At 41.2% G+C, this 18,620-nt stretch overlaps 1 protein-coding gene across 5 annotated transcripts in view; it reads right to left on the bottom strand.

Annotated features, from left to right (window-relative positions):
- SCLT1 (sodium channel and clathrin linker 1) overlaps nt 1-18,620 on the bottom strand; it is a 133,225-nt gene that overhangs the window by 15,110 nt on the left and 99,495 nt on the right. For all 5 annotated transcript variants that reach the window (XM_044301018.1, XM_044301042.1, XM_044301051.1 and 2 more), the window contains 2 exons: nt 16,878-17,070; nt 5,961-6,157 (listed from right to left, as the gene is read on the bottom strand). In XM_044301018.1, coding sequence (XP_044156953.1) covers nt 5,961-6,157; nt 16,878-17,070 — 390 coding nt within the window. The remainder of the gene's footprint in view (nt 1-5,960; nt 6,158-16,877; nt 17,071-18,620) is intronic.

The raw sequence follows: 18,620 nt of genomic DNA, 5'->3' as shown, positions 1-18,620 counted from the left end.
CTTATGTAATATATAGTGCATAACTGGTGTCTGGTCTGAATGAAAAGCCATTCTTGTGTCCTAATGTACAGGATGGACTACACGAGCTAGTATGAAGACGTGAAATGTCACGTACATTAACGCCCATGTAATCATCACTCGGATGTAGGAAGAGGTGCCTCAATTTGCAAAAACGCCAAGAAGCTGATGCCACAGAAGCACCCAATGACAATAGATTGCTCTGTCTGCCTGAATGTACTGCAGATACGGCTTCTATTAGGCTGCTAACTCTTCAGAGTGACTGCTTCTCCCATACCAATTTAAAAATCTGGGCAGCGTTCCAGCTTAGTCTCCGAAAGATTTACAGATCTTCTGTCAGCACACAAACAAGAGAAAAAAAAAAAAAAAAAGACACAGACGTGCACTTATATTCAAATGCTATATCCAGCGGAAGACAAAACTACAAATGCCAAATATGGCTCTGCTTCCATTGTGAATAATGATCAGGTTTACAAGGCTGCTTAAAGAACATTTCCTAGCAGCACTATCGGGGGTCACTATTTGCTGAAGCCATTCTCCGGCAGTATAAATAACACTGCAACATTACATTCTGCTGAGCAAGTTTTTAATTAGCATACCTTGGAAAAGCAAAGCACTTGGATGAGCTTCAAGTCTCAGCAAAAATGTCAGCTAAAGGGCAGCGAGAATGAAAGAAATGTGTATGCAGTGCATATCTGTAAATACAGATAAAGTGTGTGACACACTTGTGCCACGTTAGTAATTCTATTCTTCACGTTGGGTCTTTGGCAAAACAGAAATGTATTTTCTGTGCAGGTCAATAAAAATAAAATTTAAAAAAAGCTGCTATACCACAGTGACATGTTCTGGAGTAGGACGATTTTCACTCGGCTAAAATTAAGCTCATAATAAATCTAGCTGACTTGGCAAAACCCAATTTATTAATAGGGGAAACCTGAAGCTTATGTTAAACACATCACGTCTAGGGCATCTGACAGTATGGGGACCCTTCTTGCAGTGTTTCTAGCTTTTCCACTAACTCAATGTATAGCTCAAGTGACTTTTCCAAGCTTTTCGTTCCTCTTTCTCCATTATCCTCGAAGTGGCCCAGTTACACCCAGTTACGCAGGTTCTGAATAGCTAAAAAAAGAGTTGTCCGTGACAAGGAGAGGTCATAAATATCAAATTGGCGGGTTCCTATGCCTGTGACCCCCGCCAATCCACTGTTTGAAGAGGCCACGGAGCTCTGGTGGCTTCTTACTAGGCCAGTGATATCACGTTCATCAGTCACGTGGCCTAAGCACAGCTCCTTTCCATTCAAGTGAATGGAGCTGAGCTGCAATACCAAGCGCAGCTGCTATCCAATGGACCGAGCTGTGAGCGATGCAGCCTCCTCAAACAGCTGATCGGTGGAGGTTCCCAGCCGAACTGATATTGATGACCTATCCTGAGACTAGGTCATCAATTTCATCCCCTCCACAGTTATCATGGTAATGGATGACACCATGACTCTAGACTACTGCCCGCCTATGGCTATAGGGTCAAAAGGTAGTCTACACTAGGGCTTCTCAAACTCTTTCTATTGAAGCATCATGGCTAGAACAGGGTGATCAGGTCTTAAAACTGGCTGCAGTACATAGCAAAATATATATATAAATGAGCTCAGTTTATACTACAAATTGTCTCTTAACCCAGTAAAACATTAAAATAAGCAAAAACTGAGTCAGTTATGTGGATAAACCAGAGATTGCTGAAGCTACCAAAATGAATATTTAGCATATAACATCTAATCTGCCCCCAGAACTGCAACTTACCAACAACTGGGGGACTTATCACAGTCTGAAAAGCAGTGATCTATCTAGTCACTGTAGAAAACGTGCATCATATATTATTAGTCTTAAGTCTAGTTAATGAAATGGATGCAGACATGTGACCAAAATCATATAAATGTCACCAAATAATCCACACCAAAGGCTTTTAAAGGAAATGTATCACCTATATATTTTTTACAAATTAAAACTAGCTAGTAAACATATTCCGATTTCTAATCTGTTTTTATATTCTGATTGTAGTTTTTCTTATTTTATTTTCTGTATATGATTATGGGGTCAGCCATCCTGCCGAAGGTGCTGTTAACAGCATTTAGAGATACTGTATGCTTTATAGTAAACGCATGGACCATAGGCACAACAGACTGGAAATGTTCATAAATTCTAGTGTTCTAGACATGAACTGTGACTTACGCAGAGGTCATTGAGCAGGAAAGGGGAATAGGTAACTTGTGACCTTACTATTGTGAATGGTGGATCCTGTTTTATCTATATACAGGTGTTATCTAGTATTCTGATCCTGTCTATGATGATGAGATGACTGCTGAAAAGTGATCTGTACACAACAGGAATTGTCAGCCTATGATGAGGCTTAATTGCCAGTTTAAAACCTGCAGGAATTTAGTATTTTACAATTCACAATATAAATAGCGGGACATTAAAAATATAATCAAACATCCTTAGTAGAAGCAATCACAAGAAACTTTAAAATATGTCTTCTATGTGAGAAATGTCTACTTCTCCTGTTATCAGCTTTTTACTCCCCAACTAATAGTTTTTCACTTTAAAAAATTCCTTATTCCTGTCCACGACAGAGCATCATCTCTGCAGGAAGATCATATTACACATGTCAGTGCAAGTCTACTGATAGGGGAGGACTGAGCAGGGGACAGGCACTGGCAAAGAGAAACTGCACAGCTACACAGGAAGGTTATAGCTCAGCAAAAGTGCTTAATTCACAAAACTACAAGTCAGTACTTCTCTGTAATGTCCTCTATTATCCTAAGGTTGCTTCTGAGCGACTATGAGACATATAGGAAGGAGATTCTCCTCTACTTTCTGTGTGCATTGGATGGCAGCTAGTCTCCACCACCATGTCTGACCGTAAACTAAACTGTAAACTAGAGACAAAGTCTGGTCTGCAGATAGAAAAACTTCTAAAAGATGGCAGATACAAGTGACATAATGGCTAGAAAAAGTGTTATTCCTAATGTACACTCATTGTTCTACTGATTAATGCAAAGTCTGTTAAAAGCTCAGTAATGCTTTCAAAATATAAGCCAAATATAAGGCCATTTTCTGATTCTACATTCCCTTAAAACTGGCTATACATTTCAGATAGCTCTTGAACAAGGGTGCATTGTGAATGGGGAGAGGGGAGTAAGCCACTGCCAGACACCTCTGGTGACAGATTATCTCCCTTGAGAATTGGATCGGGTGTATTAAAATCCAACAGCCCAATCCATTTTGACCCCTGCGACCGGGGAAGAACTGGGACACTCATTACATTTCAGAGGGGTTCGTCTGACATTAATCTAAAGTGTATATGGTTCGGTTGATCTGCTGCTTTCTATTGGTTGATGAAGCTCACAGAAAGCATTAGCCAAAAGTGAGAAATGCTTGAAATCAAGTGCGTTTGAATGACTGCTCCTTGTCAGTCTCCTCTAATAGCCAAAGTAAAGAGTTAATACAAAGAGCAGGTTCAGAAAAAACGGATAGCAAGTAGCTTTATTCCCCAGTGATTGTTGAGAGATGATCTCTGGAGCTTGTGAACAGATTACCCTCTCAAATCAGCACACAGTTGTGGCCGATAGACAAAAGTTAAATAAGGTGGATTACTTAATGTACAGAAAATGCCTTCACTGTACCTAGAGATGTATATACTGCCATATTCCTTATCAAAGACCACAGGATGAGGCTCCTTGAATATTTTTTTATTTATTTTTTTAACTACGGTGTCTACTGGTGCTGTAAGCCAGTGTTTCCCAACCAGTGTGCCTCCAGCTGTTGCAAAACTACAACTCCCAGCATGCCTGGACAGCCTTTGGCTGTGCGGGCATGCTGGGAGTTGTAGTTTTGCAACAGCTGGAGGCACACTGGTTGGGAAACACTGCTGTAAGCAGTTAAAGGGACTCTCCGGGCATATGTTTTAGATTGTAGTTACTCGTCCCTCGCTCCATCTTCACTGTACTGACACAGGCTGTGGGCTCTTCCGCCTGGCTACTGACTAGCGCTTCTTTTCCTGTTCAGCTGCATTTACTATAATGCAGCTTAACAACAAAACAAAAAAAAAAGAAGCAGACACATCCAGTCCCGGGAGGAGGAGCCCGCTGCCTGTATCATTAGAGCAGAGATGGCGGCATCGGCGGAGTGGGGGACGGGTAAGTACAATTTAAAAGATCTTTGTTCCACAGGTTAGTACGAAGAACTGGTTAACTGAAATGCACAGAGAACCCCATTTAAGTTTATATTAGCAGATTTACCTATGAAACTAGCTGACTTGTTGCCTGTGCGCTTGGCAACTGTAGTTGGTTTGATGGCGTTTTCACTGCCTGGTCCTGTCAATCTAAGTGGAGAGGGTGCAGCAGTAGCAGAGAGCGTAGATCTCTAGGTGTAACGGCAACACCCCCATTGCTCCTAGAAGCTCATTTGCATATATTGAAACATCATTTTTCTCAGTAATGCGGACACATAAAAATGGGACCAACACAGATGCCTTCAGCTGCCAAGTGCACATGTAACAGGTCAGCCAGTGTCATAGGTACAGATCTGCTGACAGATGCCCTTCAAACACATGGGGTTCAGTTTTCTGAAATATATAATATATAGGTGCAATTTGACAGAGCTTGAAATGTCAAGTTGTTCATGTTTAGTTTTAGTGAATGAAATCTGTTACACCACTGTAATCGAGGACCACTGTTGCCAGTGACATTGGAGAAGAGGCTGGTTGTGAATTGACAGGAGAATTTTGAGGTAGTAGGTTTGAGAGCACTGAGTGAAATGCAAGTCTGCACAGAACAGGAAAGGCTTTTCAATAAGCTTCATTGATTAGTCAGACCATAGAAATTGTGGGTGATGAAATGACTATCCAATATCTAGAGGACAATAGTGTATGTATTTTTCTCATCATATGAATTCTCTTCCTAATGTCCCACAGACAATGAACAGTGTCAGTATGCATGTCTAACATTCGAACTTCGGTTGTGCAGTAAAGAGGAATGAGGGGCTTGGGACCCCTGTTCTACTGAGTCGTTGGTCCCGCAGTAATCAGTCATTTAGCATCTATCCTCTAAATTTATTTAGGGTTTTAATCTGAGGGCAGAACTAATTTGTGTTGCTAAAGAGGCTGGGGATAGATGGTGAGTGCCAAAAATTTCTCTGCAGTTATCGAGAAAAGTCATCATAGTGGCAGGGGTGCACCGCCAATGAGGCGAGGTGAGGCGATTGTCTCAGGCAGCACCAGGTAGGAACAAGTGGGCAGCGGAAGGGCCATGGGCAATGAGTGCTTTCATTGTGGAAGCGTTCATCTCTGTATATATTAATTGTATCACTATATTAACCAGTATGTTTTGTAGCACTATATGTAATATTTTCCAAGTATGCCTTTAACAGTAAGGCTGGTGGGAAGAGGTTAGGTTGAGAATTTGGCAGGGCGGGGTTGTCATTTCAGTTTTCGCCTCAGGCAACAGAAAGACTAGATGCAGCCCTGCATAGTGGTCTGGGCTGGATGGACAAGAAAGGGAAAATCTAGAACCTGAGAAGATATCACCTGCAACTCATTGAATTTATAGAACAGCTATCATGACATATCGGTCTTCATAAATACTTCTATAGCACAAACATTTAAAAAAGTGTATGTGTAGCCCTGATCTAATTGACAACTGTCTGTTACCAATCCCCTTCTCAATAGATGTGTCCCTACCCAGTCTGATACTGTCAGCAATGACTGGAAACAATCATATTGGTGTAAGACTGCAGTTATTATTGAGGGCTGGATTTCAATTGCACATGAAATGTGAAATAACAGGAAACCATGACACCAACTCAACATTTCCATTGGGGAGAAGAGGAATTATATTCAGAGCACATGAAAGTTATATCATGTAACACACATGTGATGGGCTGTAAACGTACCGCAGTTTTCTCAACCTGGTCTCCGTGCTTTTAGTAAGGTTAGTCGTCTCCACTTTCCACTTGTAGCTCGCTTTCTGCTGAGCCATCAGAAGCTTCATTAATTCTTCTATAGACTTTCGAAATCCATCTTCCATTTCCTGTAACTGCACCTTGAAGCCCTGTTCCTTTACCAAAAATTCATGTCCCAAAGTGCTCAACTATAAGAATGAAAAACATACACTTGAAAACAAGACCAAGTCAACCCACAGAACATGAGTTACCAGAATATTATACAGTATTAAAAGCTATTCCACCCACAATGGAAACATTAACTCGGGGTGGAATCTTGACATCACAGTGAAATATTAATCTAGATGAACAGTGGCCAAAACCCAGGATTCATTTGTCAGTTTCTAAGTTTTGTTCACAATCTTAAATATGCAGCCTGATATAGGAAAATTGTGGCCTAGGACCTACGGCTGAAACTTGAGGTTGCATAGTAAACTATAACAGTTTTTACTGTTGTCATAGACTATATACTATATACAGACGTGGACAAAATTGTTGGTACCCTTTGGTCAATGAAAGAAAAAGTCACAATGGTCACAGAAATAACTTTAATCTGACAAAAGTAATAATAAATTAAAATTCTATAAATGTTAACCAATGAAAGTCAGACATTGTTTTTCAACCATGCTTCAACAGAATTATGTAAAAAAATAAACTCATGAAACAGGCATGGACAAAAATGATGGTACCCCTAACTTAATATTTTGTTGCGCAACCTTTTGAGGCAATCACTGCAATCAAACGCTTCCTGTAACTGTCAATGAGACATCTGCACCTCTCAGCAGGTATTTTGGCCCACTCCTCATGAGCAAACTGCTCCAGTTGTGTCCGGTTTGAAGGGTGCCTTTTCCAGACTGCATGTTTCAGCTCCTTCCAAAGATGCTCAATAGGATTGAGGTCAGGGCTCATAGAAGGCCACTTTAGAATAGTCCAATTTTTTCCTCTTAGCCATTCTTGGGTGTTTTTAGCGGTGTGTTTTGGGTCATTGTCCTGTTGCAAGACCCATGACCTGCGACTGAGACCAAGCTTTCTGACACTGGCTAGTACATTTCTCTCTAGAATTCCTTGATAGTCTTGAGATTTCATTGTACCCTGCACAGATTCAAGACACCCTGTGCCAGACGCAGCAAAGCAGCCCCAGAACATAACAGAGCCTCCTCCATGTTTCACAGTAGGGACAGTGTTCTTTTCTTGATATGCTTCATTTTTTCGTCTGTGAACATACAGCTGATGTGCCTTGGCAAAAACTTCGATTTTTGTCTCATCTGTCCACAGGACATTCTCCCAGAAGCTTTGTGGCTTGTCAACATGTAGTTTGGCATATTCCAGTCTTGCTTTTTTATGATTCGTTTTCAACAATGGTGTCCTCCTTGGTCGTCTCCCATGTAGTCCACTTTGGCTCAAACAACGACGGATGGTGCGATCTGACACTGATGTTCCTTGAGCATGAAGTTCACCTTGAATCTCTTTAGAAGTCTTTCTAGGCTCTTTTGTTACCATTCGGATTATCCGTCTCTTAGATTTGTCATCAATTTTCCTCCTGCGGCCACGTCCAGGGAGGTTGGCTACAGTCCCATGGATCTTAAACTTATGAATAATATGTGCAACTGTACTCACAGGAACATCTAGTTGCTTGGAGATGGTCTTATAGCCTTTACCTTTAACATGCTTGTCTATAATTTTCTTTCTGATCTCTTGAGACAGCTCTTTCCTTTGCTTCCTCTGGTCCATGTCGAGTGTGGTACACACCATATCACCAAACAACACAGTGATTACCTGGAGCCATATATATATAGGCCCAATGGCTGATTACAAGGTTGTAGACACCTGTGATGCTAATTAGTGGACACACCTTGAATTAACATGTCCCTTTGGTCACATTATGTTCTGTGTTTTCTAGGGGTACCATCATTTTTGTCCATGCCTGTTTCATGAGTTTATTTTTTTACATAATTCTGTTGAAGCATGGTTGAAAAACAATGTCTGACTTTCATTGGTTAACATTTATAGAATTTTAATTTATTATTACTTTTGTCAGATTAAAGTTATTTCTGTGACCATTGTGACTTTTTCTTTCATTGACCAAAGGGTACCAACAATTTTGTCCACGTCTGTATTATCACCTAAATATCTATAACAGGGATGGCCAACATGAGGCTCTCCAGCTGTTACAAAACTACAACTCCCAGCATGCCCAGACTGTCTACAGCAGGGCATGGTGGGAGTTGTAGTTTTACAAAAGATGGAGAGCCACAGGTTGGCCATGCCTGATCTATAATGTTCACCGAAAATGGTTGTCTGTCGACCGTTAAAAGCCTAAAAGTGGCCATACATTTTCAATAGCTGTCAGCTATCTCTCCCAACTGCCCCATACAACCTGTGCTGACGTATATGCATTTTTAATGGGATGAGATGAGAAACTCGCTAACACCTCTGGCGGAAGCTAATCTCATATAGAACAGAAAAGAAAATTTGGAAGTTAATTCAATTCAGACCTGTTGGGATCACAATGTATCCCAAAGGAATGAAAAATTGAAAAATTGGGCGCCGACAGGGGTGGTGTTGGGATAGTAATGGCCAAAGAAAAAGAGAAAAAGAAAAAAAGGAAAAAAAAAAAAAAAAGGGGGGGAGGTGAGGCAGCTCAAGGAGTGTTTGTAACTACAGACACTTAAAGGATAATGCTGCCTACCTGCTGCCTTCATCACTACGACTCTACATACGATCCTGGCCGGGGGGGTTCAAGTCACAGGTGTCATATGCTTATCCTGGTGACCACCCCCCCAGTGAAGTGAGTGTTTTTTAAGAGTGTGATTTTGTCCTGGATTGGGCATCCCTCACCTCTATTATTATTATTATTTACCTGATATTTTATCCTCTATACATATATATATATTTATATTTTTTTCATCATTTATTCTTTCATATTAATTCCTTTCCATTTGTATCAGTCTCCATCTTTGTCAACCACATTGTCTTCTGACTATTGGGCTGTCAGACGGTCTTTCCTGTGGAGCAGGGTTTACTTAGGGTCTTCCACGTTGGAGCACCCACTATCCAGGTTTTACACCATTGCTTCCTTTCCTGCTCTTAATAACTATCACGGTTTAGTGGTACTCCCATTCTAACTACACTTGTAACAAGGCCTGGCGCTCTCTTTCATTTGGGGTCTAATACTATAAGTGATGGACTCTCCAACACTGTAGATGATTACCCCTTACACCCGTTCATTAGGAAGCTGGAAGCTAATCTCTCCAGGGAACAAAATGATAAGGTGCTAAAATTCCATGATCCCGGCCCTTCTCTCTCCTGACATCATCTATCTGGGATCTGTCTACCACTGAAAAACAGTGGGTTCAGCTGACGATACTCAATGTGTATGGGGCCTTAACTCCACTTGAAACATAGAGATTTAAATTTGAGTACAGGAATCTTCCACTCTACTTCAAGTTATTCAGGAGTCAAAAAGGATCACATATGGTGATGTGAGTACAATAAAGGAATTCAAGAGGGGCCTGGATGTATTTCTGGAGCGTAATAATATTACAGGCTATAGCTACTAGAGAGGGGTCGTTGATCCAGGGAGTTATTCTGATTGCCTGATTGGAGTCGGGAAGGAATTTTTTTATTCCCCTAAAGTGGGGAAAATTGGCTTCTACCTCACAGGGGTTCTTTTTTTTCCTTCCTCTGGATCAACTTGCAGGATAACAGGCCAAACAGGATGGACAAATGTCTTTTTTCGGCCTTATGTACTATGTTACTATGTACTATGGCTCTGCAGCGCTATGTGGATTGGGGCTCTGCAGCGCTATGTGGATTTGGTTTTGACCATGCAAAATGGATACAGTTGTGTATATGTTAGCCTGAGACTGCATTCATACGACTGTATTTTTTTGTGTATTGCATGCGGACCCATTCATTTCTACGGGGCTGCAAAAAAAAGTGGACCGCACAAGGATCTGTGAGCTGTCCGCATTTGTACCGCAATTTATAGAACAGAAACAGACAAGGATAGGCATTTTGTCAATGGAGCCAATGAAAAAAGTGTGGGATGCACATGGCCTATATCAAAATTTTGCGGATCTGCGGTTTGTAAACCGCAAAACAGATATGGCCGTGTGAATGTAGACTTAGTTTGGTAAGCTATCTAAACAAAAAGGTGCTTATGATACAAATGTGCGCTTTGCACCTAAGTTATTATGTCAAAGAAGTGCTGACAGGGGTGCCCATGCTTCATTTTTGCATTTGTGCCATCAATTACATCATCTCACAAACAACTGGTCTTCCATCTGCTGGAAGTTTTCACCATAAATCCTTTGTGGAGGTACATACATCCAAATATAACAAAAAATATAGTATTATTTGGTCTTACAAAGAATTAAGGACCCCCCCTTCGGCCGATAAGCTAGGTTTATAAACTCAAGTTTAATTGCTTTGTAGGGGACATACGGTGGGGGGAGATATACTAAGACTAATCTTGGTATAAAGTCCATCAGCACAGAATGCACCAAAATTATTAAGAGGCTTTTGGTCAGAAACCACATTTAAAAGGATCTCTCCAGGAATGATTTAAAATGGCCACCAGCAACTTGTCCTTAAATGTGAGCAGGACTGGTTACCTCCTCTTGCAGAGCTGGCTAGGGGGTGAGGGGGCAGGGCCTCACTACACACTATGCTCTGGGACTTGCATATACTACTGTCAGGCTGCTCAGCCATGATGGCATATCATAGGCAGGATCACATCACTGCCATCTATTGTAGAGCAGTGTAGTGAGGCCCCCTTACCCCCTACACAGCTCTGCAAGTGGAGGCAAACACATTCTAGAATACCGACCCAAATGGCTGGCGGCCATTTTAAATCATTCCCGGAAAATCAATTTAATTTTTTTATTTTTAGTAATGCTACAGTCCAGACAGTTCTGTTGACCATTAATATTCAAATATTTTTTTTCTTTGCCATAACGGATACAGGTGCAGAAATAGGTCTGTTTTCACAGAATTAGAAAAAAAGCTGAAGAAATACTATTCACTTTAATAAGATTACAATATACAGTAATTACTCTCCAAAAGCTCCAAGTGTTTGCATTGTTCACTTTTCCTGCATTTGCCATCTGTCTGTGGAGGCAATCTGCATGGATACATTTGGCGTTTTAAATTGTAATTTATGGAAAGTGCTCAGCTTCTAATTACTGTAGAAATAAAACTTTGAATGGCCTTCTCCGACCAGAAATGTAACCAGTGTTTTCTTTCCACTTTTTGTTTTTAACATAAAAAGCTGGCTTACAGTCGGTAACTTTTGGATTCGCAGCTGCGACAAACTAAATCTGTTCATGTTATTGTTTTATTTTTTTTATCCAAAGTTTCGTTGAGAGAGAATTTGATAAAATGGAAAACTGGAAATCCCTATTCTGTGATATTGAAGATTATATTTTTTCACAATTCATGTTTATTTCAGGTGTCTTATATAGAAAGCCAGTAATGATGGAGACCACGGCACTCACAAGAAACGTATATAGTAATTTATTTTTATTTCATTTCGTTATTATTTCAATATTTTAAATCCATCCACATGTGTGCATATTTAGTTATTGGCCAACGTTTCGGCGCCAACATGGACCGTGTTCACGGCGATCCATGATGCTCATATGACTAAGGCCATGAACAAGGTCCATGTTGGGACCGAAACTTTGGCCAATAACTAATTATGCACACATGTGGATGGATTTAAAATAATGAAATAATAATAACAAAATAAGAATAAAAAAGAAATTACTATACAAGTTTCTTGTGAGTGCCGTGGTCTCCATCATTACTGTGAAATACCCTGAAAATACCATGAAATACCATGAAATACCACTGAGCACCACCCATCTCCAAAGAGTAGTGCCGGTCAACTGCTTTGTTATTTTTATATAGAAAACCAACATACTCCATAGAGATTGGAAGCACTCGGTCCTGGTCTCCTCAGGGGCTCATAGTCACATTTATTAGGGTTTCAGTTTATAAGAGATCAGTGCAGTGTGAGGGAAAAGCAGAGAACCAGGAGCAAACCCAAAACAGGCAATTTTTTATGTAGGTAAATTAGTTAAAATTTGAAGAAATACACATATTTAAAAAAAAAAAATTATATTTACTTGTTTAGTTATTTTATAGCTTATATCGATATGTCCAACAATCCCATCCCTTTTATTAAACTAAATACAATTTGAACAGTTAATAATTATCATAATGACTTGTTAAAGGGGTTGTCCAAGTTATATTTATTGATGACCTATCCTCAGGATAGATCATCCATATCAGATCGGCTGGGGTCCGAAGGCAGTTTCTATTGTCTGTACATCCGAGTGTTTGATCAACAGCGGAATCGTTTGCATTGGATATAACAATCTGGCAAAATTGATCATCTTCAACAGATGACTACGACCCATTAAGGAAAGCGGCAAATTAATCCAGTTGTCAATCTCTTTTAGAAGCTTTTTGATCAGCGGTGGATAGTTTAGGTTATATATTGACTCAGGGGTTTGTCCTATATTAAGGTATTTTTTGCTTGTGAAGGAGACCTTAACTGGAATGTTCTGCGTCAGCATCGAGGTATATTGTTGCTTATTTTTAAGGAGTAACCTTCTCTTATCCCCTCTACATCTGGCGTGGACGTTAGAAAGCGCAACAGAGGTTCTAAGGTTAGGTTAAATAATAAGGGTGACAAGGGGCAGCCTTGCCTGGTCCCTTTAAACAGCTCAAAGCACTGAGACAAGAAGCCAGGTGTGCTGATTTTTGCAGTTGGTTTATCATATAGCACAGAAATATAATTTCTGAATTGTCCCTGTAGTCCCAATTTGTCAAGCACTTTTTCCAGCCATTCCCAGCTCACATTGTCGAAAGCTTTTTCAGCATCGATGCTAATGAGAGCTGGAGCTGGGTGGAGGTCTGGTCTCATTTTGAATTCATCTAATATGCACAAAGAAAAGTCCAGCTCACCCAATTATTCCACCACCTGCGTGCACGGAAAAGGCCGGCAAGCCCATATATCCTTGATATGAAAGCACAATGAAATTCCAGCACTCACGATTTTGGTAGCTAAAATCTTCGTCTTTTATTCAGGCAGTAGACATATAAACAGGACATCCACCCACAAGTGCAGCAACCTTGACGCGTTTCGAACAGTAGTTCTTAGTCGTCCACTAACACTGTTAGGACGCGTCTCATATAGGTGACTGCAGATCTGCCTTTTATGAATCCTACTTGTGGGTTGGCTATTAATTTGGGCATGATGGTCCCCAATCTATCTGCCATTATTTTTTATATCAATTTGACATCAACATCTATTAAAGATATGGGCCTGTAGAGACGACGCTTGGTGAGGATCTTTATCTTTCTTAGGTAACACTTTTATGTATGCCACTTTTGACTCCTGGGGAAGGGGGGTGCCTGCTAGGTATTGGTTATAGAGTGGAGTAAGGAGTGTTGACACTCTGTCTCCCAGTATTTTATAGAACTCCCCCGTATATCCGTCCGGGCCAGGGGCCTTTCCCAATGACAAGCCAGCTATGGCTGCTTGAACTTCTAAATTAATTATCGGTGCGTTGAGTCTATTTAGATCTTCTATGGGTATCTGTGGGATGTCCATGTTTTCGGGCCAGGTATCGTCTGACCCATTTTGAGACCCGTCACTCGCGTAAAGGGAGGCATAGTAATCTTTTAATATATTGCTAACAGCTATCGGATCATGCCGTATTATACCCTTAGCATCTCGCAGGGCTAGAGTGGGGAACCCTGGTTTGAAGCCTCTCTCTAGGTTCGCTAGAACTTTACCTGCTTTGTTGCCATGTTTATAAAAATTGCTCCTTTTTTTGTGTCCATTGTTCATAATTTTGTTTAGCTGTCTTCCATGCAATTTCAGAGATTATTGTGGGATTATCTTTGAAGGCCTTGTATGTTAGTCTCAGTGTTGTGCTAAATTTGTCAAACTGCTCTTGAGCCTTCCTTTTTACGCCCGCTCTATATGAGATCAAATTCCCTCTTATCGTCGCCTTCCCTGCACTCCACGTTAGTTGGATATTATCTGGCATGTTATTTAAGTTATATATATTTGTCCCACCACCCTCTCAGCTAGTCACAAAACTCCTCGTTCTCATATAAGTTCGAGGGGAATCGCCATAAATAATCCGACCCACGAGGGGCCATGTCACGCAACGTTAATGCTATCGGTGAATGATCCGATATGACTAAGTGCTCAATGTCAATATCTCAGCATCTATTGAAGAGGGAGCGAGTAATCAACAAGTACAAAACTTCCTCATTCTGGGGAAATCCTTCTCCTCCAAGTGTGTCTCCTGGAGAAGCGCTATATCGGCATGCAACCTAGCTAGGTGACGTAATATCATTGACCGTTTCTGGGGGGATCTGAGTCCCTTGACGTTCCATGATATTACTCGTACCATTTAGGAGATCTTAATAGGGATATATATGGATCAGACCTATGTATAGTAGCCTGTACGGTTAGAGATCTACGGGATAAGTCACCAATGAGGATTAACCCTGTAACAGTGTTTTGTCGGACATGTGCTTCAACTTCAAAACTCCAGCCAATGAATATGGCTGAACATAAGGCCAACAGTGGCAAACTTAAGTCAGAATTCCATGCTTCACTTCTTCCCAACATAATAACAGGTCGTGTAGGCAATGACAAGATATTTGAGATAAGTCCCAAGGCTATCACAATGTAACGCCCCCACATATAATAATCAGAGCTATAACAGGCTATAATACGCGATAAAAGAAAAAGAAAGAAAAAGGAAAGATAAAAGAGCATATTATGGACTCTGCTTGTTTTCAGTGGGTTATGATCTGGTGTATTCTGTCACGTGCCAGAAAAGCATTTTTTTATTTTTATTTTTTTTAAATGGCAGGCAAACAGGTTACTTGCCCTCCTAGTGATGTGAAGCGATCAAGTGTCCTTTTGTGAGCACGAGTCCGCTTTGTCCCCTGCATTGGTCTCTTTTCTCGAGCCCATCTGCTGGCAGTATTGGAGACGATGAACGTTTCCTGTCTCGGGCAGGTAATATGCTGTGTTCTCCATCCGCTGATGTTTGAGAGGCCTCCGCTTCTGCTGGGTCTGTGAAGGTGTTGAAGGTCCCATCCGGACGGAATATTTTCAGCGTGGCTGGGTACATCAGGATCAATTTTACAGTCTGATTATGCAAGGATGTACACAAAGGGGCGAAGTTTCTGGTGACGTACTTCTAAGGTTGTAGACTTGATTTTATAGTGTCGCATCATGTCCGCCTTATCAGCATAATCCAGATATTTTACAATAACTTGTCTGGGCCTAGGCTGCATCCGCTGCCCTGATTCAGGGTTTCGTGCGGGGTTAATCTGTTTCATCGGGCCTACCCTGTGAGCACGCTCGACCTTGCAGGCTTGGGGGAGACCCAGTGCTTTCGGAATCTCCCGTTCACATATCATGTGCAAATCTTTGGCCGGTATGCTTTCGGACAGGCCCACGATTCGCATATTGCTTCGTCTTGAGCGATTTTCCAAATCGTCTACTTTGTCCCAAAGCCGTTTGTTTTCGGCCATAAGATCCTTTAGTTCCCCTTGGGCATTGGAAATGTCAATTTCCACGGTTTGCATTTTGTTATCACATATGTCCATGCGTTCAGATATTCGCGCCACTTCCCCTTGCAGGGCAGTGAAGGAGGCCGACACTGTGGTTGTCAGAGACTCCTGCAGGTCTGGCAAGATGCGATTTGCTACCTCCCGTGCCAGCCTAACATAATCTATGTGCGGAGGGGTCTCCAGGAGAATCTGGAGTGGTCTGTGAGAGTACATTTTCCTCCGGTGGCGCGCTCTCTCCCTCCGCCATCTTTGAATTCTGTGCGTCCGCTTTTCCACTTTTCATCTGTGCTTTAGCTTTCGATCTGCTCCCCATAGTGCTGACAAAACGATCCATAGGACCTTGTAAGATGTTCACTGGTATAATCACCCAGCTAGTAGTCGATTCAGCGGGGATTTGCCGTGGATACAGGTGAGGGTAGCCGGAGCTCAGCTCACTTGCGGCTTGTCATGTTGGCGCCGGAACCGGAAGCCCCCTTTAATTTTTTACAGCATAAGATTATCTTATAAATCATCAGACTATAGATATTTTAAAGGTCCAAATTACAGCAAATAATGAAGTTCTGGTCTAATAAACAGGTGGAAACCAGATAGATAGTTTAGTAAGGAGCAATTTAGTAAATTTATTAATGCATATTAATTCCCCAAGTCCAAAAGAGGGACACTTGGGAGGCATGTGATAAGGATGCTCAAAGCAGTAGAATGCATTTAGTGTAATGTGCTCCCAGCATCCTCCTGTCCCTCATGTGACACTCGGAGGACCACGCTGGCATTGTGATATAACAAGTTTTCATGACATCGATCTGAATGCCAGTGTTAAACTTAGCACTTATTGTTTAGCGCTTTTTCTGACAGATTTTGATAGTTTCAGTTCCCGGATACCTCAGGCTGACATAGTATTTCTGACACATACATAGCAATGTGGCCCTTTTGTGCTAGGGTTTGTAGAACGACCCAAAAGGTTTGATCCCAAGTGATTAGCCATTGATATCTTATCCTAGTGATCTGCAATCAATATCTATGGTAGGAAAACCTAATAATAATATACATTTGATTTGAATAGAGAAAGATAATAAGGGAGATTTATCCAAACGGGTGTAAAGGAACACTGGCAACCAATCAGATTTCACCTCTCTTTTTTCACAGCTCTTTTGGAAAATGAAAGGTGGAATCTGATTGGTTTCTATGGGCAACTAAGCCAGTTCTACTGAGGATAGGTCACCAATAGTAAAAAGCGGACAACCCCTTTAACATTACCTGAAACGTGAGTTTTTGCTGTGCTTCAGCAGCCGACTTCTTCCATTCTTCCACATCTTTCCGTAACTGCTCATTTTCCTGCACGAGTTTCAACCTTTCCTCGCTCACAGATCTACTGTCTTTTCTCTCAGATTCCAAAACCTCATTCAGCTTTAGAATAGTTTCTCGGCACCTTGACAGCTCTTCTTCAGAGCTACAAAAGAAGAGAAAAATATATAAATGTGCTGAATTTTCATCAGCTCTACACAAACAATACATATTAAGTTGCAGGGAACCAAAAGTCGCAAAATATGGCGCAACTAAAAACGTGCACTAACAAATTAGTTAATTTTATGCCAAAAAAAGATTGGCAAAACATTTGATAAATGACCCACCAAATTTGCCAACAGAGAAGCACCAGATGAATTTATTGCTAAAACTGCTGGATCAGTCAATGGGGTCGATCAAACATTAGTAAATAACATTCTATATGAACTTCTGCTCATACACATAGCAGTAATGTTGGCCAAAACTGCAGATTTTGGTGAGACTAGGCAATTTTCTTAAAAGTGTTTTGTACCTTTATCCTACTGATGATCCATCCTTTGGTTAGGTCATCAGCATCTGATCGCCACTGACTTCTCAAACAGCTGATCGGTGAGGGTCCTGGGGGTCTGACCCCCACTGATGACCCCTTATATTTTGTAGCACGGCCATACTGGTTGTTTTATTTTACACTAGCTTCTCAAACTCTTTTTACAGGTCATAAGTTTTGATTACTGGGGTTCTAGGTGCCACCACTGATCACTAAAATAAAGGAGTAGAAGTGCTAAGCTACCATAGAAGTCTCATATGCACTACTATCTCCAGGAAAAGGCGATCAGACATGACAGCGGGTTAGAGATCAATGAGGCGATCTGCCTTTTAGCTTTAGAGAATGGTGGGGATCTTAGCACTTGGTCACCTCACCTAAAAGATCACTACCATCAACTTTTTTTTTTTTTTAAAGCTCTTTTGTTTTTTTATAGTGACATCTGCCTATAAACAGAGTGTTTCCATTGTACAACCAAGATACAAATCAAAAGTATACAGACATATCCATTAGCCACAATCAGAGATATTTTCCAACTTCTATCCCACCCTTTCCTGATCCCAACTCCCCCCTACCCTTTCCCAACCCCACCCCTTCTCATTCTGGTCTCAGGTGCAAGTGTCCACCCCAGTCTTCTCTGTCCCACACCTAAGTAACTCTCAGACCACGAGTAGCTAGAGTGCTATTGGTTATCCATGGCAACCGTAATTTGTCAAATTTAGACGCCAATCCCCACTACTGGAATACCTCCCTTTCTTGTATGAGTATAGAGTTCACCTTCCTCACAAACTCAACTGTTAATGGTGGAGATGTTTGTATACAGTGGTATGCAATGAGCTTCCTAGCAACATAGCGTAATCTTCCCACAGCCACTTTTTTGTGTTCTGTCAAATGTAGATCCTCCACCAAACCTTGTATACATATCTTAGGGTCTTTCCGCAGGGTCACTTGATAACAGTCATAGATTATCTTTAACACTGAATCCCAGTAAGAGATAAGTATTCGACATTGCCAGAGCATGTATATCATCCCTGCCCCCTCCTCCACACACCTAGGGCAGCAATTGTCCGGCCAAACACCTATCTTACGTAAAAATATCGGTGTCTTGTACACTCAGTGTATGATATACAATTGTGACAGATTGGCGCCTTCACACAGACATTTTTGGGACG

The sequence above is a fragment of the Bufo gargarizans genome, chromosome 1, assembly GCF_014858855.1.
Source record: "Bufo gargarizans isolate SCDJY-AF-19 chromosome 1, ASM1485885v1, whole genome shotgun sequence".
NCBI classification, from domain to species: domain Eukaryota; kingdom Metazoa; phylum Chordata; class Amphibia; order Anura; family Bufonidae; genus Bufo; species Bufo gargarizans.
Note: the sequence above shows the minus strand (reverse complement) of the source record. Positions and strands in the feature narration are given on the sequence as shown.